General features: G+C 40.3%; 1 protein-coding gene across 3 annotated transcripts in view; it reads left to right on the top strand.

The window, feature by feature from the left end:
• The window catches only part of KCNIP1 (potassium voltage-gated channel interacting protein 1), a 262,914-nt gene that overhangs the window by 215,471 nt on the left and 21,167 nt on the right, over window positions 1-26,276 (top strand). For 2 of the 3 annotated variants that reach the window (XM_072145907.1, XM_072145908.1), the window contains exon 2: window positions 23,903-24,027. In XM_072145907.1, the coding sequence (XP_072002008.1) occupies window positions 23,903-24,027 (125 nt within the window). Of the gene's footprint in view, window positions 1-357; window positions 403-23,902; window positions 24,028-26,276 lie in introns of all 3 variants that reach the window. The other variant, XM_072145906.1, reaches the window with a different exon arrangement.

The raw sequence follows: 26,276 nt of genomic DNA, 5'->3' as shown, positions 1-26,276 counted from the left end.
ATTTCACAGACTTTTGTGCAGAAGGTGAAATCTATGGCTTTCCTACAGAATAGACCATGCCCTCACATCTGCATGACTTTTCTAGCATGTGAATATGGTTTTCTAAACCCTAATTTACATGCATTAAAATTCATATTAGATTTTCTGTATGGTATCCCTAATGAATATGGCCTAAGGGAATATTGCGCTGGCACATAATGCATGTGATAGACGTTTCTGGTAATACTCTAGCTATATACTGTTTAGAAGACTGCACAGTTTTTTTTTATAAGCTCAAGCTCGAAGTTTCGCTATACGGGGCCTTCCAGTATTTTACCTAAAATAAGAGTCTTCTACTGTGCATTATTTCTTTTACAGGTCAACTGTATGTTATGGACCTCGCCCCTCGCCAAAACAAGTCAGGTATTGGATTTTTGTATTTCTGACTTGCTGGCTTGTTCATTGGCATCAGAATCACAGTCCATGGAAACCATTTGCATTGATTCATAGCTTTATGTCGGCTTTTCATGTTCTTGTTACATTGGGATAATGTTAATCTTTATTATATCATGAACAAAGAACAATGATCCGTGCATACTAACAATCGACTCACATATTAGTTGTTTTCCTTCAGGTTTCTGATACAAAAATAAAATATTATTTTTTTATTCAATGAATAGCATAAGATATGGAAACCTGACTGACCAGGCCAATGGGTAAGACAATCTGATCATGATGGATTATATAGTGGATTATGATAATAATCATGGATCCTGGAAACACTGATAATATTGCAGTGTGAACAGAGACTGAGAAATAACCCCTAATACATTTTTGTTGTTGTATTCATATTCTAATATATTGAACATTTTGACATTTATACTATAATAAATTATGCTATACTATGGACTTTACATACATTTATAGTATTGAATATTGAAATAATAGAACAGAACTGATGTATTCATGCCCACAGCGCACCATGTCACAATCCTGTTAATAGCATGGAATCATGGCTTGTCGAGTTTAGAGAATATAAATGGCTCCAGTCAGACAATGTTGGCTGTTTTCATTGCTTTCGTTTGTTTTTTAATGCATGAGAGCATAACTATTTGTATGCACTGTATATTTTACATTTTTAATGTTATGGATGTCTGATTTACCCTTTTTCTATAGCTAACTAAAAATAAAATCGTTTAGCATTATAAGCTGTTAAATCTATCATTTACAACCAGATCACAATATCATTATTATTATTATTATTAGTGAATTAGCATCGGGCATTTTATAAATTATACTGTAGCCTTACCTAGCCTGACATGTAAAGAAATTCCAGTGCCCTTCTGATCTCATTATACTATTTATACTATGGTTCTGGTCAATCTGTAAAATTTTGAATTAGTATCACCAATAATTCAGTTTTCATTAGTCCACCATGATAGATCAACTGGAGGTTTCTCCTTGACCTCTGTAGGCACAGAAGGTAGGTTAAAGGCTTCCTCCACCAGTGTCTGCAAAATTGCTACTCCAGGAAGCGTTTCCCCAGGGACTCCATATGAAGCAAAACAATATTTTACCATATAAATAGAGAAAAAAATTGAAGGGAAATAAGAGTCCATCATAGTGGACTAATGGAAACTGAATTCTCATGACTCATGCAACTTGGAGCAATGCAAGATTATTGAAAATTTAGGGAGAGACCACAGCCTGGAGAACTGTCCTCCTAAAAGCCAGATCACTGAAGGTAGAGCTTAGCAAAAGTGAAATGACTAAACCAAATAGAATAGAGGAAAGAAAAACAGGTTTTATGTACACACTGCCCCTTAGACTAAAATAGAGTATGTGAAAACGGAAAGGTTATTTTAAAGGGTTATTTTATTATTTTTGTGGACGCATTTTGAGGACGAATTGTCCTCTTCATCAGGTCCAATATAAAATGTATACTGGATGCAGTGGAGGTGATCAGAAGTACGGGTCACAGAGCAAAGAAAGCAGTGTCGACCTGGGTGCAGATACACAGGGCACAGAGCAATGGAAGATGTGCCAACTGTTCAGAAGTCCATTTTATATTGGACCTGAACAATTTCTCCTCGAAACGTGTGGTCCGCAAAAATAATAAAAAACCTTCTGATGTCACAAAATCTATTTTAGTCTAAGGGGCAGCGTGTACTTAAAACCTGTTTTTCTTTCCTCTTTTCCACGCATCTACATGCTATACCGCCATTCAGGCACTGACGGTCACAGGCTACTCTGAAGCCAGTCCTAGACCTTGCATATTTTAAGCAATTTATAGGCCTTTATTTTTTTCCAAAAATTAAATCAGTAAATTTTCTCCTTATGATTAATAACTTTAAGATAACCTGATCAGTAGCCTGAAGGTAATCCTCAACTGTCTAAAGTTTGTCACTTTGGGAAAAAAACTATTGGTCTTCTTTAAAGTTTATTATGTGTGCTGTAATAGAGATGTAATATTTGTTAGATAGGTCCAATGAAGCTGCAGTTATGGCTTCCAAAAATGCAGTTTTAAAATTAGGTTATTAAGACTTCAGACTTGATATAATTTGAATGGGTGATTTGATAAAGCTCTAAACATCAATGTGAAGTCACAATTTAGTGACATACACTTAAATGCGGACCTGATTCTACCATATATTTTGTAAATCTTTTAGTTATCCTGTGGTCTGCCGTGGAGTGGTCAAATTTTACACTTAGTGCCAAAATCTGAATATATATATATATTTGTATATGGGATATATTTGTATATGGAATATATTTGGTCTGTTCTGATCAGGGGAAGAATCACTTCACCAAATCTTAAATTTTTTCCCAATAAATTGTTTTGGTGGCTTAGGAGGTTTTCTATTTGTTTTTAATGTCTTAATAAACACTTTTGAGAATCCCTTGGATTTTAATAGCGATCTGTTAGGATTCATGCTGGCAGCTGCTAGTATTCTGGATCCTGATGGACTAGTGGACTTCTCAAGAGAACATTTTGTCTTAATGGAAGAAGGACGAGATCTGCTAGAGCTAAATATTTGAGCACTGGAAACCAGCAATTTTTAGTCCAGAATGGGTATAATTATAATCAGTGTTCGGATTGCATATATGCCAGGTTGATTTCCCACTTCTGACAGAACACATACAGTGCCAAAGAACAGTCTTCTGGGTAAAGAGAGAAGAAAAGGTGACACACTTTTCTTTTACAGAGCTTTGAAGACTTTCCTGCTCAGGCTTCATTCATTGGAATCTCATTTTTGCTCAAGAAGTCCACCTTCTGGTTCTCTGATCCCTGCAGATACTGGTGTTAGAGATACAATGTTTTTGAGAGAAGATTGTATTGTGTTCCCACTTTACACAGTGGATATTAGCCACTGTTGTCATGTTGAAACGTTGTACTCTCCAGCATAGACATTTTAGATTTTTGTGTCTCCTAGACAGCTCTTAATTCTCTCACATTTAAAGACTGGTTGCTCTTCTTTGTGGACCATGAACCCATGATACATAAGCTTCCCAAATGGCATCCGTCTAGACTGAAATTATTGGATAAGGTTTCCTATTGGATAAGGTTTCCAAAGTACAATCTGATTTAGGCTCTTCTTTGAACCTCCAAATGGTTTTTGCCTCATGAAGAAAGTATCTACTGTTGAACGGTCCTAGAAGGATTATGTCTCAATGCCACACATGTAATTTAAGAATTGAGATGCCCCAGAAATATCATTGTTGATCTGAAACTGCTGGACTGTTTCTTTTGGAAATTGCTTGCCATCTTTTCAAAACAGTGAATCACTCAAATGCCTTCTTTCCTGAAGGCTTCTTCTATCTCTACCATGACTTCTGTGAAGATTCTCAGCGCAGAAAATATCCCAAACGGAAGAAACACTGAATTGAAACAGAAGAATCTGCCCCAGGGGGGTTCTTTTGCAAACCTTAGATAACTAGATAACATGATAATATGTCTTTCAAATATTTTGTGCTTACACATAATCCTTGATGTTTTAATGTGGTAGCTGTTTTTATTGACTATTTTGAACTTTGTGAAGGTAATACTTTTGTCTAATTTAATGATCAGTCAGAAGGAACTGTTTGGCTTCTTCACTAGGAACAGAGGGGAGAAAAACCTGGTTCCTTTCTCTGCAGTTTTATTACATTCATCCTGAATTGGTTCCTTAATATTAGACCATAGTTCTACTTTTAGCTTTAGATGACATCATTTAGAGCTATTTTTTCCAGTGAGGCAGAAAAAATAGAAGATTTGGTGTCAATTTCTTTTTCATTTTGACAGTTGTTGGGATTAAATGAGAGACCTATGTCTTTCCCTCATTTTGGGTAACTCCATCTACAAGCTTCATTGGAAAGACCACTCCGAAGAATACTGCTGCTGATTTTTGACAACTTTTGTTACTTTAAAGTCAAATTTTGGATGGTTGTTCTAAACTCTTTTTTTATTTTTGGCAAATTAAAGCTGGTTTTAAAACTCTTTGGACAGCTTCTTTAGTGTTTCCATCCTATTTTGGGGATGGCTCAGAAGAACAGAAGGCTGCTATGTATAACTGGACATATTCTCTGATGATGGGTTGAAAATCGCCAGTAAAAGAAGATGTTACCTCTATCAAAATTAAGTACTTACCCACATTTAAATGCTTTAGATACTCACAATTAGTGTCTGGATAATTCTAGTGACTCTATATGTTATTCCTGGTGGGCCCTGGCTTCTAAGAGAGTCCTTTGTGTCATTTCCAGTGTGTGCTGGCTACAACAGTGGGAATGCCCTGTGAAAGGAACACAGAAGTGCCAAGCTGAAGGAAGCCCACAAGAAGGTTTCTTCCAACATTAGCCACCTATACTGCAGGAGGAAGAATGGCAAGAGACAAGAAATACAAGTTCCCCTGTTGGGAATGATCCATGAAAGAGTAGGCTACATTGAGGGTCATTCCGCTGTAAAATTAAAAAAAAAAACATTGCACACTCACCATCTAGAGAGAGAAAATGATTGTGCTTTCAAAACCGTGACAGTCATACACTCGGGAAAGAAAGCTTATAAGGGGCCTTTAACATTTTTTTTACTTGGAGCAACCTCCAGGTGTGGCTGTCATCGGATATGTGATGAAAATAGTTTTATAATGCATTAAATAACAATTTGGTCTTGTCTGAAAAATTTAAGTGGTTTTAATCAAGTCTATAAATGTATTAATAGGTGATCCATGGATGTACCCAGCCTCTGCAGATTGCGTGAAGTGAATTAAATAACAGCATGCAATGGCAATCAGGTGCCACTAAAGCCAGCAACTTGTCATGTATCAAAAGTTGTATGGACTCTCGTGATAGGGATGTAATATTACCACTGTACAAGGCATTGGTTCGGCCTCACCTGGAATATGCTGTCCAGTTCTGGGCACCGGTCCATAAAAAAAATGCCCTGGAGCTGGAGAGGGTTCAACGAAGAGCCACACAAATGATAAGGGATATGGAGGGTCTCAGTTATGAGGAAAGATTAAAACAACTAGATTTATTTGGAAAAGAACTGACTACGAGGAAACATGATTCATTTTTACAAATATATGAATAATCCATACATAAAATATGGTAGAAAGTTGTTCCAGATTAAATTAAATCAAAAGACTAGGAGGTACTGTCTGGAGAAAACAAGGTTTAATCACCGGAGGCGACAGGGCTTTTTTACTATGAGAACTATCAATCTGTGGAGTAGCCTACCTAAGGCGCTGGTCTAAGCAGGAACAGCAGAGAGCTTCAAGAAGGACCTAGATGCCTTTTTACTAGTATGGATGCCCAACAGAACACATTATAGTAAATGGGACCTTTTAGGCTCCAACACTTCTTGTTTTACTCCTATAATGGAGAAGAACGATGGAACGCTGACACAAAATTTAAACATAGCCTTACGCATACCATACAAGGAATTTGTTGTCGGTTTTACTGATGATTTATAAAACACATAACAGGTTCTAACTTGCTGATCAGTGGGGGTCTCAGTGATTAGACCCCCAAAGATCACGAAAAGGGGGGGGGCAGGATTGGGTCTCTGAGAAGTAGCTGGTTGCGCATGTCCTGGCTGCCTCGTTTATCTCTATGGAGCTGATGGAGCTCTGCTCCTATTGGACCTACAAAAAAGTTTTAAAGAGGACCTGTCACCTGGGAAAAACACCCCCCAACAAATTAGCTCCCCCTCATCCTGTCCCCAGCCCCTTTATATTTATTGAATTTTTATTAAAATTTGTGTTTTTATACTTAGTTTAAAACGATCCGACCTCTTATCAAATAAGAGGTCGGATCGTTGTACAAGTTCCCTAACAGTCGGCCGTATTCATGAGGGGGCCGGCCGACACCCCCCCCCCCTCCACGCCCCTGTCAGGGGCCTGTAGGACTCACCGGCAGCAGCGCATGTATTGCGCAATTGCTGCTGGCTCTATGCGATGCAGCGCTGTGCTGACAGCGGCCGCAGAGGGGCTTATTCACAGCGTCGGCCGAACATTCAACCAGCGCTGTGAATAATCCCCTCTGCAGCCGCTGTTAGCACCCCAATTTTAATAAAAATTCAATTAATATAAAGGGGCTGGGGGCAGGATCAGGGGGAGCTAATTTTTTGAGGGGGGGGGGGGGGTTCCCAGGTGACAGGTCCTTTTTAAGTAGCTAATATTCCTAATATAGCAACAACAGCAAACCTGTCATTAGGAATGTCTTTCTTAGCTGGTGACTGGTTCCAATAGGCTATACTATGCTAATTTTAAAAGTGCCATTGTCGGCAGTCTGAATACTACTTCATAAAACTCTATTTCACATTACTTGGTTCCCTGAGGCCCAAAGGGGAACCTGAAGAGGAGGACCTTCCAACCCGGGCTGTAACTACAGGGGTAGCAGGTCTAACAGCTGATAAAGGGCCTGCAGGGGGCCTGGCCATCTGACGGGACACACTAAAGAATGGAGCTTGTGTACCATTATATACATATTATGCTGTATATAAAAGTGCACATCATCAACAGTACACACCTGAGTTGGCAGCCCACATAAGAAGTGTCAGGGGAGGGGACAGGATAAAGGTAGCAATAGGAAACTCTCTTCTCTACCTCCCCAATGTGATCAGCATATGAATTCAGATTTGTGGCCTCTGACGCTCTGAAATAAGAAGACTGCCTGAAAGTGAGTATGTACATATATGTGTATACATGTATTTATGTGTGTATGTGATCTGTGTATGCTGCATATATATATATATATGAGTGTGTGTGTGTATATATATAATGTGTATGTGCTCTATGTGTTTGTGTGTGTGTATATATGTGATAGAACAGTGAAGAATAGAATAAAAACTGAACACAGTGAACACAGGATCATTTAAGTGAAAAACACAGTGAAGAACATAGTGAAGAATAGATTACAGATGTTCGGCACATCTGCTTACTTGTCGGGAGATACGCGCGGAACAGTGCGAACAAAATAGTATGTGAAGAACAATATATATGTGTGAAGAACACATTGCAGATGTATGGAAACATCTGCAATGTGTTCTTTACACACATATATATTGTTCTTCACATGCTATTTTGTTTGCACCGCTCCGGGCGTATCTCCCGACAAGTAAGCAGATGTGCCAAACATCTGTAATCTATTCTTCACTGTGTTCTTTAATGTGTTTTTCACTTAAATGATCCTGTGTTCACTGTGTTCACTGTTTTTATTCTATTCTTCACTGTTCTTCACTGTGTTTTTTTAATTAAATGCTCGATCTCGAGCAGGGGAATTATTCATGTCACCTAGCAACCCATCCATTTAAAACGCATTTCACTCGCATTGCACTTGCAATGCTTGCGAGTGCAATGCATTTTTGATGCGTCTTCATAGACTTGAATGGGGCGGGAAAAACGCGCGTGAAACGCAAAAGTAGAGCATGCAGCGATTTTGACGCGCGTCAAAACAAACGCAAGCACGCGCGTGAAAAACAACGCAAATGAGGAAAGGCCCATCGGAAACAATGGGACAGAGTGCAATGCAAGTTCTGCGCGTCAAAAGCACGCACAGAACTCGTGCGTGAAAAACGCTAGTGTGGAAGGGGCCTTAGGGTTCTCCCGATCACATAAATCAATCTCATATACCTGCGTTTGGTAGTTTGCCAGGTGAGCCCAATTAAAGGAAAACTACTTAAAAAGGATGTTCCAAATTATTAAGCAGGCCTCACTGCTGCCAAAAAGTATCAAATAGTGCAATGCTGTGGACAAGGTTTGAAAATATTGGATATCACGAAAACTTAAGCGTGATCATCGTATTTGAAGTGATTTGTGGCTGATTCAGAGCACATACGGGTTTGTGCAGATAAAGGTAGAATGAGGAAGGTTTCTTCCAGACAAGTTTATCAGATGAAGAGAGCAGCTATTAAAATGCTATTACAAGCCAGCAAACAGATATTTGAAGCTGCTGGTGCCTCTGGAGTCCAGAGGACCTCAAGGTGTACAATCCTTCAATGACTTTCTGTGGTGCATATACCTACTATTCAGCCACCCCTAACCAGTGCTCACAAGCAGAAGTGGTTGCAGTGGGCCCAGACATACATGAAGACTAATTTTCCAACAGCCTTGTTTTTGTGGAGTCATGTTTTGGGCTGGAAACATGGAGAAAGAGCTGGTAGACCCCTTTAGGGTTCCAAAGGTGTGAAAATGACCTCGGCAAAGTATATAGAGTTTCTGAGTGACCACTTTCTTCCATGGTACAAAAAGAAGAATTGTGCCTTACAAAACTAAATCATCTTCATGCATGACAAAGCACCACCTCATGCTGCAAGTTCAATAAAATTTGACTTATACTCTAATGGGTGATGACTAGAGATGAGCGAGTATACTCGTTCGAGCATTAGCATACTCGAAACGGCTCGTTGCTCAGACGAGTATTTTGCCTGCTCGATAACGAGCTTTCACTTAACGAAATACAGTGAAGAACACAGTGAAAACAGTAAACACAGTGAACACAGGATCATTTAAGTGAAGAACACAGTGAAGAACACATTGGGGGTCATTTACTAAGGGCCCGATTCGCGTTTTCCCGTCGTGTTACCCGAATATTTCCGTTTTGCGCCGATTTTCCCTGAATTGCCCGGGGATTTTGGTGCACGCGATCGGATTGTGGGGCATCGGCGCTGGCATGCACGCGACGGAAATAGGGAGGCGTGGCCGATCGAAAACCCGACGGATTCGGAAAAACCGCCGCATTTAAAAAGAAAAATGTGTCGCGTAGCTTGCACTTACCTTCACTCAGCCCGGCTCGGTGTATTCCAGTGTGTTCTGATGCTCTTCAGCGCAGCAGCGCCACCTGGTGGACGTCGGAGGAACTGCCTTAATAAATCCCGGCCGGACCTGAATCCAGCGCAGAGAAAGCTCCGCTGGATCGCGAATGGACCGGGTAAGTAAATCTGCCCCATTGAAGATGTTTCCGTACATCTGCTAACTTATCTGAAGACACGAGTGCCGAACGGTGTTCTTCACAATAGTATGTGAAGAACAATATGTGTGAAGAACACATTGCAGATGTTTCCGTACATCTGCTAACTTATCAGAAGACATTAGTACAGAAAGGTGTTCTTCACAATAGTATGTGAAGAACAATATGTGTGAAGATGAAGAACAATATGTGTGAAGAACACAATGCAGATGTTAAACACTCATTCTCCTTTTTGAAGTTCCACAAATATTCCATTGAATAAAAAAAACGAAGTAATAAAGAAGACTGACTTCCTTATTTCTCAATAAAATGACACATTTTATTGCAGAGCTTTGGTACCCTTGAAAAATGCTCGAGTCTCCCATTGACTTCAATGGGGTTCGTTATGCGATACGAGCACTCGAGCATCGGGAAAAGTTTGATTCCAGTAACGAGCACCTGAGCATTTTAGTGCTGCTCATCTCTAGTGATGAGTTTTATTATACTGACTGCATTGACTATTTAGGAAAATCAGAGATAAATATAATTTGGAACATGGTGTATATATGTGATTTGTATGTAATGTATGTGTGGGTATATGGTTAAAGGTGTGTATATATACTGTATGTGTGTGTTTATACACTGTATGTATACAATACATAATGAGAAATAATTAAGAGCATAATGAACATATACTAAATGTGTATAAAAGATGTGTATCTACTGTATGTGTTAGTATAAAAATGTATGTATAAGTGCATAAATGTGTAGGAATGTATGTGTAAGAATCTATAAATGTGTGTGGTGTGATTGTATAAATATGGTGAGTACACAAATATATACTAGGTTAGGCTGCAAGCACACGAACGTATATGTCCGGCGCCATGGAGAGGAGGAGGAGTGACCCCTCTCCATAAAGATGCACAGCTTACGGCTATGCACATGGGGAAAGATGGGAAATGTCCAATCTTTTTCCCATGTATGGAGCGGTCATTGCCGTCCATAGGGGACGTATGTACGGTCGCTAGCTTGCAGCCGCACATACATCTCCCATACGCTCATGTGTATGCTGCCTTAGAGAGATGAGTGACTGGCTACAGTCAGAGGTGCGTGGTTTTTGTGTAATTCAAAGAATGGCACAACATAAAGTCATACAGTCGTAAAAATTCCAAAATGGTCAATATTCAGTAAAGGATGAATTGTAAAACATAACAGCTAAGTTATTTGGAATTACCGATTGCCTTAATACAGTATTTCTGTTTCTACCTCAACTTTTACATGCATTTCTAGATTTAAAAATTCACCACATTCTCCCAAATGCAGCCTAAAATATTTGATGTGTGAAAGTGATTTTGTGAAACTCTGTAAACTAACACTACTCTTTAATATATTAATTTCACTTCCAAACATACACTTAGTTTATTCTTTATACGTTTTCTCTTGGCTTTGGGAAAAAAAACAGAATTAAAAGCTGCATTTGTGAATTCAGCCTTGTAAAATGGTGCACTTACAGAAGTATCCACTAAGAGAACACTCCAGAAGATGTGAAAGCTTTTCTGAGTAAACTTAATTCAGCAACATATGGTGTTTACTGGGATATAAATATTGGATGGAATACTTTGTGTGCACCTAACTTTATTTCATAAGGTATGCTCACATGGGAAAAATATATGTCGGAAAAACACCATACAGTACCTAGAGCATGCCTTGTTTTGTAAAAAAAAAACAATTTCTCTTTATTGAATTTTATAATGCAACACAAAAAGAGAAAACACTGTTAACCTTTAGGTTTCATCATGTGAATCAAATTTAAGTAGGGATTGTCCCTCCTGGGAACCCTGAGGGTGCGGTCACACGTCGCGTTTACTGCATGCGTTTAAAACCGCATTGCTACAACTGAATGGAGATTTGCCTAATTAAACAGCTGTTAGCACCTGCGTTTACAAAACGCATGCGCTAACCGCGATGTTAACGTATGTGTTAACAATGCGTTAACAACCACATGTGTTAACCACGTGATTACTCTTGCGTTTTGTAAACGCAAGCGTCAACATCTGTTTAATTAGGCAAATCTCCCTTCAAGTGTAGCAATGCGTTTTTTAAACGCATGCAGTAAACGCGACGTGTGACCGCACCCTGAACGAGGCATACTCAAGGGGATGTCATGCAACAGGACATCGGCCCCATCAGGATTATTGACCCTGTGAGTAAAGTACTTTAGGACTATATCCCACCAGCGCATTTGCAGTACCTGTAGCTATTATATGACTGTGGCGCATGTTGCTCCTACTGCTTGCAATTCTCTCCACAGGGGAGATTACAAACAACTTATTTTTATAGAACAAGAATCAAGAGGCAAAGAGTTCGTGGGCACAGCCGGCGCCAGACTCAAGTAGAACAGCGTAAAGGAGAGGATGGGGGGTGTGTATGAGAGGGCACTCGACTAGACCATGGCGGTGCTCAAACCCGAAAGCAGCAACAACAGTCCAATAAGTACGAACAAAGGGCAGGCTGGCACTCACCGGTGGTGAAAAGTCTTCTTTATTAGTGTAAAGACATATACAGGGAGGCACGCAGTGCCGCTAAGCCGACGGGCCGTTTCGCGCTGCTCGGCGCTTTCTCTTATTTTTATAGGTGTCAGAATATAATAATGATACTTTTTTATACAAAGGATTTACAATTTTAAAGGGAATTAAGACATAACCAAACTATAGAAATGTGTACTATGCTTAGAGAATAAAGGGGATGTGTCATATGGACAGCACAGTGAACAAAGCCCATCATAAAATGGAGCAACTTCATTTTTTTGCCAGTTTCAACACATTTAAAAATGTTTCCAGCTTCCTATTACATTGCCACTAGGAAGAACACTTTTACCAGTACATAATAATCCCTCATATAGCTTTGCAAACTGAAAATCCAAAAAGATATGGCTTGTTGAAGGAAATCAATGAGCATGCCCTTTAGAGAGGAACTTGTCACCAGAGACATTATTTCCGCTAAAGACAGTACAGATATGCCTTTCTGCTTTCTCTAAGCAATTGTATTACAACATAAGTTATAACTTACCTGGCTTCCTGACAGAATACTTTGTGTAGTCTCAGGGGTTGGGCTTTGGTTTGGATGCATTTCAAAAAACAACATGCAACTTGTCTGAGCTGGAACAGAAATGTGAAGACGAGCTAGTACACCAGGATACATAGAGGGTGTCATAAGATGGCAACAACCCAGCTGCAGGACTGCTGCCTGCTCCCTTGTGCAAAAATGATTATCCATGGGTTTGCTCAAACTTTCAGATTCCATGAGGGGTTATAAGAGGACCCAACATCCACAAGTCGGTGTACAGCTGAACACCATGCAGAGCAATTGGTATTTGCCAGAAAATACCAAGATAGGCAGATTCATTATGGACGGTTTGTGCTCAACATAGATTAGAGCAGATTCGCACGGAGCACATGTGACATGACATGTGACATGACAGATTCTTCTATAAAGAATCACAACTTGGATATTCCATTCATTGTTATTTAGGATGAAAATAGGAGTAAAGTGTTCCCTTTATTTTTTTTAGCAGCGTTTTAAGCCCTGCCACATACAATGGTTAATGGCTGCCAGGGCAACTGAAGAACCCCGGTGATCACACCACAGATAGGCCTTTGAAGCTAACCTCTCAGATGCATTTGTCCCTGTGACGCCATCACCATAAGATGCCATGACAACCTGAATCTCATAGAGACTCCTAGGCTGTTATATAGCCAGAACTGTAACAGATCTGCAAAAACAATTAACTTCAATACAGTAGTATAGCAGTATATTGTATGAGTTATTAGACCCACTAGAGTTAAACTGCCTTAGAGGCCTGTAATAGCAGTAAACAAAAAAGGAAAAATGTAAATTAAATAAAGGAAAATTATTCCAAAAAAGTTCTAATCACTCCCTTTTTCCTAGAACACATATAAAATAAATGGCATGGAAATAGGGCCCAACGCCCGTATCAATGCTTTTTTGCCATTTTGCTGCTGGTTAGATAGTGTGCTCTTCTTTTTAAAATAATTAGCATTTAGTAGTATTTAATCCTCACTTCCATGGAATAGCTCTCCTCATTTCCATGAAATAGTTCTTCTGAGGTTTCTCTGTAGTATGACTTCAACACTGGACTTTGCTGTAATCTCTACCTATAAGCATCTGCAGATGTCCCTGGAGTCATGGGAGCACATTTATTAAAAACAGTGCAAACTGCATATGGCATGGACACTTCTTAAAGGGAACGTGTCATCAGAAATTGTCCTAAATAATCACTATTTTATGGTTTTATGGTCTGGTGTGGTGGCATCATCCAGAAAATCAACTTTGAGATGAAAATTGTTTTTATGAAGTCAAGTCAAGAAGTAAAGCTTCCTCTGCCTTAAAATGTCCTCTTCATTGTAATTGATGGTCCTGCATCCAGGGACATCATTGACCAGATCTCCTGAAGTCTGGCACATGATGGCAATCACATATGAGGACATGTTCAGAGGCAAGAAGAGCTTCACTATAATGTTATACACTCCGCCTCCCTGACTTTATAAATCTAATTTCAAAGTTGATTTTCTGGATGATGCCACCACCCTGGGCCATGAATTAAGCATGATCAAAAAGCTGGTAAACTGCTTGACAACATACTGGTAGTGGTTTATTAGGCCAATTTCTGATGACAGGTTAAGGACCTTGTTCCGCTGCTGCCCTTAGTAGGCTTGCTGCTGGGTCAGACACTGTGGGGCAGATTTACTTACCCGGTCCATTCGCGATCCAGCGGCGCTTTCTCTGCACTGGATTCGGGTCCGGCCGGGATTTATTAAGGTAGTTCCTCGGCCGTCCACCAGGTGGCGCTGCTGCGCTGGAAAGCATCGGAGCATGCTGGAGTTCACCGGCTCGGGCTGAGTGAAGGTAAGTGCAAGCTCCGCGACAGATTTATTGTTTTAAATGCAACGGTTTTTCCGAATCCGTCGGGTTTTTGTTCGGCCGCGCCCCCCGATTTCCGTCAGGTGCATGCCAGCGCCGATGCCCCACAATCCGATCGCGTGCACCAAAATCCCAGGGCAATTCAGGGAGAATCGGCGCAAATCGGAAATATTCAGGTAACACGTCGGGAAACCGCGAATCGGGCCCTTAGTAAATGACCCCCTGTGTCTCTTCCTCTCCACTGTTTGTGCTGAGGCTCTGGGCATTTTGGATGGCTAAATGCTGCTGCATAGTCAGGGTTAAATGCTGGTTTAGGCTCTGTGGTGACGGAGCTTCTCTCTCATGTGGCCATCATAGTCATTGGCCAATCATGCCCCCGTCATCAAGTTTTCTCTCCCCCTCCTTTCCAGTGATGTAGTTAGCAAGCTTCAACTTTTGGGCTGAGCATGCGCACTGAGCAGTGGAGTCTACACATCAGCACTTGCACATAGCCACAGTGGAGCTAGAAACCCTGTGGACCACCACCAGGGCTGCTTTTTCTTTGTAGTTTATTTTTAACTCAAGAGAGCAGAAGACTCTTTAGAGGTATGGTTATTTTGTCTGTTATCAGGTTTAATTTAGAATCTTGTTTCCACGCAGTTTCCTATTCAAAAAGTATAAAACTTTAAATATTGCATATTTAAAACGGCCCTTCATATCCACATTATCAACAACCAGATCAGCAATAAAAGAAGAAAACACAACACATCTGCCAAGTAGTTGAATAATTTAGGGCAATACTGAAGAAAATGCATAGGATTGGCAGATTCTTGTCTATATCTTGGAACAATAGATGATTCAGCAATTCCTATCACAATGTCAGGGATTATATATATATATATATATAGATATATATATATATATATATATATTATATAACAATGCACCATTTTAGCATTTTAGTCACCCCTTCACTCTCATAGGCCTTAAGCTCTTTCGTGCAGGGCCCTTATTTCTATTATTTCATATAACAATGTTATTACTCTTTTATGTCTTATTTTAATTGTATGTTTGGAATTTGTATACATGGAATTTCATGACGCTATATAAAAAGATTAACATTCTTGTTATTAACAATACTCTGGTTTCACTCATCTTTGATACAAGCTGCTAAAGAACCGCTAACACAACAACTTCTGTGCCACCAATGATCACAGGGTATTTCAGCAATCATCAAATTTAAATGCATTTGTGTTGAGACTCAAAGAAAGGATCTGGTTAGTGATGATCCTGGACGTTATGCCACCAAATACAGTAGAGACGGTGCTCCGAGGTGGGTAGAGTTTGACTTTAGTGCTCTGTAACCTTATAGAACCAGATTACATGCCACTTCAAAGTTGAATTTCTAGATGAAAATCACCCTGGACATGAAATAAATGGAAGTGGTTTATTAGGTCAATTCCTTATTATGTCATGGAAATGAGTAGTTACCCCCTGATGACGCCATGGGACGTGGTGATCCTCTCCAATCTGGCAACATTTAAAGGGTTAACACATGCGATCCGTGTCATAAGCCATAGTTGTCTGCTGCATTATGCTCCATACACACATGCAGTATTCCGTCATGGGTCGTTATGGGGTTAATAGCAGCTGTGCACCGCCTATGTAGTACTTGCTATTAGACTGAAGAAGGGATTTCTTTACGAAAGTGCGGTCACTTGATTTCAAAGGATGGTTCTTTATTAGTAAAAGAAATAACTTTTTCAAATAAAGTCCGGTGCGATTCATGAAGCTCGTGCACCCGAGTTCCTGCATCTGTTGCTTCCCCGCCGAGGTCCGCCGGAGTTCACGTTCTTCTTCCCGGTGCTTGCAAGTGCATGTCTTGTGACACAATTCTAAATCTTAAATCTTGCGCGTTGTCTGAATCCGTCGAGTTGTCTGATGGCCACACCACCCTGTCGTGTGTAAGCCGGTGCCGATGGGCCAAAAACCGGAGGAAATTCGGTGCAAAATGGAAATCTTGGGGAAACCCGATGAAAATGCGCAATGACGTCCCTTAATAAATGAGCCCCAATGTCTAACACTTCGAAACCTACACTATACAATCAAAAGTAATACACATTAATTCAGTAATTCACACAGTAATTCTAATTTGGTCTCTTGGTTGTGTCATCAAACAGATGTGATATTACAGGTAAATTAAATGTCAGTTTTCCATAATCATATACACTCACTGGCCACTTTATTAGGTACACCATGCTAGTAACGGATTGGACCCCCTTTTGCCTTCAGAACTGCCTCAATTCTTCGTGGCATAGATTCAACAGGTGCTGGGAGCATTCATCAGAGATTTTGGTCCATAATGACATGATGGCATCACACAGTTGCCGCAGATTTGTCGGCTGCACATCCATGATGCGAATCTCCCGTTCCACCACATCCCAAAGATGCTCTATTGGATTGAGATCTGGTGACTGTGGAGGCCATTTGAGTACAGTGAACTCATTGTCATGTTCAAGAAACCAGTCTGAGATGATTCCAGCTTTATGACATGGCGCATTATCCTGCTGAAAGTAGCCATCAGATGTTGGGTACATTGTGGTCATAAAGGGATGGACATGGTCAGCAACAATACTCAGGTAGGCTGAGGCGTTGCAACGATGCCCAATTGGTACCAAGGGGCTCAAAGAGTGCCACGAAAATATTCCCCACACCATGACACCACCACCACCAGCCTGAACCGTTGATACAAGGCAGGATGGATCGATGCTTTCATGTTGTTGATGCCAAATTCTGACCCTACCATCCGAATGTCGTAGCAGAAATCGAGACTCATCAGACCAGGCAACGTTTTTCCAATCTTCTACTGTCCAATTTCGATGATCTTGTGCAAATTGTAGCCTCGGTTTCCTTTTCTTAGCTGAAAGGAGTGGCACCCGGTGTGGTCTTCTGCTGCTGTAGCCCATCTGCCTCAAAGGTCGACGTACTGTGCGTTCAGAGATGCTCTTCTGCCTACCTTGGTTGTAACGGGTGGCGATTTGAGTCACTGTTGCCTTTCTATCAGCTCGAACCAGTCTGCCCATTCTCCTCTGACCTCTGGCATCAACAAGGCATTCCGCCCACAGAACTGCCACTCACTGGATGTTTTTTTTTTAGACCATTCTCTGTAAACCCTAGAGATGGTTGTGCGTGAAAATCCCAGTAGATCAGCAGTTTTTGAAATACTCAGACCAGCCCTTCTGGCACCAACAACCATGCCACGTTCAAAGGCACTCAAATCACCTTTCCTCCCCATACTGATGCTAGGTTTGAACTGCAGGAGATTGTCTTGACCATGTCTACATGCCTAAATGCACTGAGTTGCCGCCATGTGATTGGCTGATTAGAAATTAAGTGTTAACGAGCAGTTGGACAGGTGTACCTAATAAAGTGGCCGGTGAGTGTATGTTCATCAATTACAGGTACTGTATATAGACAGATTACTACACACACTCACACATATATAATTGTGCCCATCCACACAAAAAGAGATTGAATTCAGTTACGGACATGTCTACTTCACACTCTACCTTCAATGTGTCAGCCAAGCTGTACTCCCCTCTTACCAGGACAGTGGGGGAGGGGGTGTAGAGGAAACGATAAGAAAGCAGCTGCTGAAATCCAGGAGGAGGATTGCGGAGACACAGGACACACTCAGAAGTAAATAGTTTTCATCCAGTATATCATACGGCTGTTTTGACCCTACTCCTTCTCTTTACTGACCCAACCATAGCCTTGTCAAAACCTGGAGAGATGGGGCTGGTTTGCAGAGCAGGCTTGTGGATGATACTATGCAAATACTAGATTCTTTATTAAATTAAGCAGCTACAGAGTGCAGCCAGGCAGAAGAGAGGAGAAAGTAGAGGATTGACAGCCAAATACGGTGCATACGGTGCAATACGGTGATGAATGTATATTGGAAAAATGTTCGTTGTCAGCTATTACAGCTATAGACTAAACTTAATAAACTTTACAATTACAGTTTTTGTTATACTGGTAAAGAGGGTTCATCCTGTTAGGAAAAAGGTATTCCATCACAGTCATGTGATAGCCAAAGTGGAGTAGAGTTCTCTGCATGACAAGCAAATAAGCAAAAGTGCACTCACTCCTGCCAAAAAATGCAAACATTGACTGGAAACAGAGATGTAACTTTTTGAAAGTCTGTGGGCTTAGAGATACCATATATACAGTAACTTTTGTGAAAACTCTAAATAGTCTATAAAGCGAGAGAATGTGAAGCTTGTCTGGATGGCGACCTTCAATTTGTTGTAACTCAACTTCCCATTTGGCTTTGAGGGTTCCTCTTGATGAGGTAGACTAGACTAGCAGCCGGAGGTAAGCTGGGGAAATACCATTTCATCGCTTAGCTGAGGAATAAAAACAACTTCCATATACTTCTAGAAGTCAATCTTTAGCTAGCTGAGTTTTCTTAGACAAATTCTTGAAAGATATAAAGTTGGGTCCTTAATGTGAAGTTCCTTCAAGGACCATACCTTAGACGTTATGGACCATATGGACCAATAGACCATATTGACCCAGGGAGTATAATCTGTGTTTTTTGATAAGAGACTGGAATGCCATCAAGGGTGTATCCTTTATTTCTAGGGGTAGCACATCAGGTGCATCATTACTATTACTATTGCCAAATATATAAAACCACTCTTGTATGAGGGGTTCACTAAGGGTAGTCAGAAAGTCTGGACACCAACATACTGTATAAGGGTTATACAGTAGGTGAAGGAAAGCAGGGAACATGGGTGTCAATGGTGAGTCCTGTTACCACTATGCTTTATGTTGTTCCACTAATGCAGCTTGATAGTAAGAGATGACACAAGTAGCCTATACCCCCGTTTGAACTTGGTAGCGCAATGTCCACCTATTGGAATTCCATTATCAACTAACCACAGCCTACAGTAAAATATAGAGGAGGATATATCATGTTTTGAGGAATCTTTGAAGTTTTTGCAAACAGAAGCCTCAAACCATTAAATTAGAGAATTTTCAAATTAAGAAGTAAATGTGTCCTTTAGTAGAAGAAAACTAGGTGGGACCAGGTTAAAATTTAACTGTAATAAGTTTTACAATGTAGTGCACCAATGGAGTGCAGCAAAACTTCTTTTGCATTATGACATCATGGTGTATATGATCCCTGTGGTGCCACATATAGTGCAATTGCTTGTATAAGTCTTGTAACATTGCTAGATAAATTGTACTGTGGCGGTTTTTATTTTCTCTATAGTGTTGGAACATGAGACCCAATGTTTATTACTTCTGTACTATGAGATCACTTTGTATAGTAAGCCTTTACTATGACACCACTGTTTATCATCCTTAAACTGTCACATCACTGTACTGTATCATCACTGTGTTTATTATCCCTGTACTTACAAAAAAAATTGCCCGAAAGAGAAAGTCCATAAACGGACCGATATTAAAACTTAACTTTTAATATACACAATAATACACAAGCAATTTAGTGATGAAACATGTTGGAGGACCAGTTCCTGTGTTTTTAGGTATATCAATAGTGGGTTCCATCTCCATCTGGGGTGACAATATATTAACAAAGGGGCCACTATACAGTTACTATTTGCCTCACCTATTTAATGTGCATAGTAATAACATGCATATTCCATAGACTACCTACCCCTACCAGTCATTGAATTACCACACTAACCACTACAAATTAACTGATATATTTACCCTTATCGATGGCTACAGTAAATAGATCCATCTTTCTATGTACAAATCAACAGACTATTAAATAACTGTTGTTACTACAATAGTGGGATCCCCTTCTCCGGCTTTACCAACCTTTGATCTGACAAATTCTTTGGTGTTTCAAGATTTAAAAACTCTTTCATTGTTATACAATGAGTTTGTTGAATAAACAATATATAGAACAATAGAAATATACTGACTAGACTGTAATCATCCCAGCTGACTGTATTTTCAACACAGCCTTTGTACTTTGGCCATTTTACTATATAGCAGTATATTAAAATTTTAATATTTGTCCGCACTTTTCTAAAGGGCCCAGTCGTTTATACTCACTGCCACAAACCTATCCCAGCAGCAAGACATATACTTCTCTCTCTTTACAGCTACATTTTGCACTCGTATTGTCCTTTCCTAAAATAATATTTAAATGCAATCATTGTTTTCCCAAGCTTTTTCTTATAGCTCATTTTTTGCTTTTTTATTTTAAGTTCTGCGTCTCTGACTTCTGTTCATTCAGTTGTATTTTAATAGGACAGGAGGTTTGGCCTACATTTGCTTCCCCACAGGGACACTTTAGTAAAGAGATAGCATCTTTGCTTTCACATGCGAAAATAAAACATTTCACTTTAAATTTAGCTCCATGTGTAGATTGTTACATGGTTATTTTCAGATTGCAATGCTGGCAACCCAAACATGGAAGTACTTGTCTTCTGACCGCCAACGTTTCTTGATTTCTATTGGGATTTATCTACTGTTATATAATTTAATTTTCATAAATTTTCATTTTCCTTTATGATATGTATAAAGAAAATGTAACAAAAGTGTTGCTAATTTTATGAATATATGGTGGGTGGATACACTGGAGGATGGTGCATGTTATTTTGCTTAAGATAATAATGATTTGCAAAAATAGTGAAGAATATGATCAAATACAGTAGTCCGTGCAACTGCCACAGATGATCTAGTTTAGTGAAATTATTAAACATGGTACAAGTTGTGTGGATTTTTACTTTCGGAGTTTGGACTAGTAACACATTTGTAACTATGTGCATTTTCTTGGTGCTTCTGACCCCTGTTGACAGAAACTAAGTTGTTGGAAAACGTAGGATCCTCTCTTCAGACTAAGGGGGACAAGTTAGGGCACACAGCATCAGTATGTTGGGACTACATGGTAATACCCTGTATTTTTCAACACAGGTTTATTGCCACTATCAATATCCCTCCATGATGGGTAGCAGATGTTATACCTGTTTATTGTGTATCCCCCAGCTCTGTTTGCCTCGGTTTGCCATCACTGCCATAAAGTCATAACAATATTTTGTCAACTTAGTAATATAAGTGCAAAATCTGTTCCTTCTTCAGCTTTATCAGAGTATATAGAGATAAAGAGATTGTGTAGCCCTGGGGAACATATGATCTGACCCCCTTGGTAAGTGGCTTGAAGGGGGTCCGACCCTCATCAGAAGCCCCTTACACACCGTGGTTAACACCTACAATCGCAGGAATCTCCGATCATGGAATTTACAGACCACTGTCAGCTGTATATTACAGCTGTTAGGAAGCTGGTGCCAGAAGCAGGATGTACAATAGTATGGAATGGGTCGGAAAGACACTGTCACCCATGCAATATTATTACGTCAAGCATCGTGAAAGGGTTAAAAGCTGATCAAGTCAAAAATGTACACCAAGTTAATAAATTCTAACTTTATAAGAAAATGTACATAGAGAATACACAATTTTGAAAGTGAACACCAATAAGTCTGGTTTACAGTTTACAAAGAGCTATGTAGGGGACACAGCAAGCATAAGGAGGAGAGGAAATCCATCACTGCATGTCACAGTGAATGCTTCATCCCATTGTAAAGTATAGTCGTGGCAGCATTACACTGTGGGGATGTTTTGCTTCAGTGTGAACTGGGAAGCTGCTTTGAAATTATGGAAAGGTAGAATAGGTGTAACAAAGACTGTGGGAATGGACAAGTGACACAGACATTGGGTCCTAATGCTGAACCCATTCCAGCAGCCCCTACTTGAAAGCCTCACAAGTCCTAATGGCAAAGGACTGCCGGTCCATGTTCCCTTCCTAAACCAAAGTGCAAAACACTGACACAAGGTCAAAACAATACAAACAAATAGAAGAATTCAACTGAGGCAGGTCTCAACAAAATAGGGCAGCACAGTACAAAAACACTGGACAGAAGAGTAGTCATAATAACAAATCAAGACACCAGTTTTACAAAGATAAACCTCTCAAGGAAAGTGTGGAGCTGAAAAGATAACTTCTGTAACCAGCGTGAAGGAAGGGTAGGTTGGACTAATATGTGATCTCAAAGCTCCAGCCTCCATAGTGTTTGGACCAGAACTCAGAGATCCAGACAGTATAGAGAGCAGGTGAGGAGTGTGAAGCTTGTCAATCACCATGGGTTAACTAACGCTGCACCAAAGCTAAGCTGCAGCAAAAAGACAGGTTTGGTGCTAGTCAATCAAAATACCATAGCAAGTAGAACCCATGCCTACACTACAGAAGTACAAGAAATGTAAAGAGATAAAATCAGCACCTCCTCAGTCGCAAACCACAGACCGAGGATCATGCTGACATATGGTACTACAAGCTAAATAATAAAGCTGGAAAATACTTGAGGTTCACCTTCCAGCAGGACAACCACACTAAACATACATTTACAATTTAATGGTTTATATAAAAAATAATCTGTTAAAATGACACAAAGTCCACAGCTATATCCCATTGATATTCTATGACTTGACTTGAAAATTGCTGCAAAGCAAATCTGTGGAATGTGGAAATGTTCAAGTGGTATGAATACTTTTGCAATGCACTGTATATAGCCAAACAAGATCATACTTTCAAGTTTTCAACTCCATTTGTTAAACCCTGTTTTTGTTTATTCTGCCTCACAAAGAGTGGTTAAAGATTATAAAGAGTGATCAAAAAGTTGTATGTATTCAAGAACGTTACCTCACATGACTCAGTGGACAGATAAAATAAAATGCTAAGAGAATTTGAATGCAGAGTGTTTTAAAAAATACTCACACAAATGCTGTTTGTGTGCATTCAGTTTCTTCTCATTGGTAATGATGAGCGGGCCTGTAAAAATGTTAGTTTGGCCAAACCCAAATTTTAAAAGAATTATGGGATAGCTACTGTTACCTCTCCAACTTTAATGTGTTGAGCTGCTGATGGTGCCACCTGTACTCCAGATCTAACCTGAAATAAGTGTTTCAGTTTTTATAAATGTGCCTCTGTATGTCTTTGCTGGTTGATATCATATGGCAGTGGCGGGGAAACTATGGCACTGTCCCAGAGGTGGCATTCAAATCCCTCTCTGTGGGCCATTGTCCCAGCACAGGGTTCCCCAGGCATGACTTAAAGTACCTGCTGCAGGCAGCCAGGAACATGCTGCGCCACATCCTTGGCTGTCCTGGACTACAGGAAGAGTGAAAAGCAGCAGGCAGGTTCAGATCATCAGTGGAGCTCTTTATCCAGATCCCATGATTTTCCTGTTCTGGTAAGAGGGGTTGTCCAGCAGAAAGCTACAATTTGAATCTTAATTTCAGCACCTCTTTTAATGGTACTGGTGTCCTCAAGCTTCCGATACCATTGAAAACTATGGCCGAGCAGCAATAAGTTATCTCTTAAGTGGGTTTTGAGCATGTGGTGTCTAAAAGGTTCCCCGTCACTGTCATATGGCATGATCTTTGTTTATAAAGAAATGTAGATGAGCTATTTTCTGTAATAATTTGTGCATATTTATATATATATTCAATTAATATATTTTGATATGTGTACTTTGTTTTCTAGATAAAATAGAAGATGAGCTGGAAATGGCCACTGTTTGCTATCGTCCAGAAGGACTAGAACAACTTGAAGCACAAACAAATTTTTCAAAAAGAGAGCTCCAAGTTCTTTACAGGGGTTTCAAAAATGTAAGTAAAATATATGTTTACAAACATGGACAATGTGCAATAACGCAAATGGAATTGAATGAATATTTTGTGCATATGGAGATGTTGATGTGATTTAAATGAAATATGAAGAGTTATGTGTTTATGAAACAAACAATGTGCGTCTTAGTGAAATGAACCTGTGGGCACCATCTTCTTGACCATCCAAACAGATGCTTTTGCCTAAAAAAAAGGACTGTGCTCCTTCACGCATTGGGGCACATTTACTAAGGGTCCGAATCACGTTTTTCCGTCGGGTCTTCCGAATTTTTCCGTTTGGGGCCGAATTGCCTCGGATTTTTGGCACACGCGATCGGATTGTGTCGCATTGGCCCCGGCTTCCATGCGGTGGAGCCGTGGCCGTCGGAAAACCTGACGGATTCGGAAAAAATCGCGCTATTTTTTTAAAAAAAGGGTTGCTTGACCCACACTTACATGCACCAGGAATAGGATGGTGAACTCCGACGGACCTCGGCGCAGCAGCGACACCTAGTGGATATCGGGCCCTTGACCTTAGTGAATCACCGGAAGACCCGAATCCTCGTCGGAGAATGCGACCGGGTAAGTAAATGTGCCCCATTGTGTGCTAACTGGTCTTGGCCACTGACTCGTTGGCCCCTACCTCTCTACTTTCCCTTTTTGCAAAACTGTGGATCCCATTGCTGTTGGTCTGTGTACATTGAGGATGCATCTGTAGCATCATGTATAAGGATACTTATCAATATCCTTATACAACCTTTTGGCAGGGTAAATTCTAGGTCATTTAGCCAATAGGGCAAACCTCAAAATTTGCACGCCCTCTTTTTTTGACAGCTGCTGCAAAATCTTATAATACACACCCACCTGCTGCTGCAGAACCTTGTTATATAAAGCTTAACTACTATACCGCACTTCCAAAATCATCTGCAGCAGAGCCTCATAATATACTCCTCAGCTGCTGCAGAACAGCACAATGCACACCTCTACTGCTGTGAAGCCTCATAATACACACCTCAGCTGCTGAAAAACTTCATAGTGCACATAGTGAAAAACCTCATAAAACAAACCTCAGATGTTGAAAAACCTCATAATACACAGATCTGCTTCTGCGGAACATCACAATACACACCTCAACTGCTGCAGAAAATCACAATACACACCTCAGCTGCTGCAGAACATCACAATACACACCTCAGTCGCTGCAGAACATCACAGTACACACCTCAGCTGCTGCAGAAAATCACAATACACACCTCAGCTGCTGCAGAACATCACAATACACACCTCAGTCGCTGCAGAACATCACAGTACACACCTCAGCTGCTGGTGAACCTCATATAATACAGACCTCAGTCACTGTGGATCCTCATAATATACAGATGGTCTGTCATAGAAGAGAATAATGGAAAATAAACAAAGAAAGTGAGTTGTCTTCCTTCACCCTCAATTCCCTTTGTAGTTACATGTATAGAATGTCATCCTTCACCTTCCATTCCCCATAGGTTTACATGTCCTTCATTCTATCATCATTTTCCGTTATAGAAGAGCATAACAGAAACGTATATGGAAGGTAAACTGAGGATCTTCTGTTCACCTTGCGTTCCACATAGTAGTGATACATAAGGCACACTTCCATCATGCTTTTGTTAATTATAACAATGAAAATGCCTGGGCCTGATGCTCTATTTCTGTCATTATGAACAAAAGGGAGAGAGCCAGGGGCGCTCAATGTGCAGGTTATCTTCAGGTGATTACTAAGATCTGTGTAAATCTATGTATTTCCACTCACCTTTTTGGGTTGTGCTGATGGCACAACTCATATGAAAGTTTCAGGAAATGTGGATATTTTCGGTGTGCTCACCGACCAAAGAACAAGGATGATGCGGTTTCTATATCTGAACCCTATAGTATATTCCCATTAGGTTCATAAAAACAAACCCGCCGTGATACGTTCTAACTATGTATTTATTTAAAACATGTACATACATACATTACAACTGATGAAGGATCCATTCCGGGTCCAAAACTTATGTACTTATTTGTTTTTATGTACCGTATATTCCGGCGTATAAGACGACTTTTGAAGACAGAAAAATCTTCTGTCTTCTCTGGGGTCGTCTTATAGGCCGGTAATCCCGACCGCCCGCCGTGTATTCACGGCGGCGGTCGGGTCGCCCTGCATGGAGAGGGCTCACGGGCTGAGCCCTCTCCATAGCCGGTAAGTCTTTGCTGCATATTGCAGCAAAGGCTTA

The sequence above is a fragment of the Engystomops pustulosus genome, chromosome 4, assembly GCF_040894005.1.
Source record: "Engystomops pustulosus chromosome 4, aEngPut4.maternal, whole genome shotgun sequence".
Classification (NCBI taxonomy): domain Eukaryota; kingdom Metazoa; phylum Chordata; class Amphibia; order Anura; family Leptodactylidae; genus Engystomops; species Engystomops pustulosus.
This window is presented reverse-complemented; position numbering and strand designations above follow the sequence as displayed.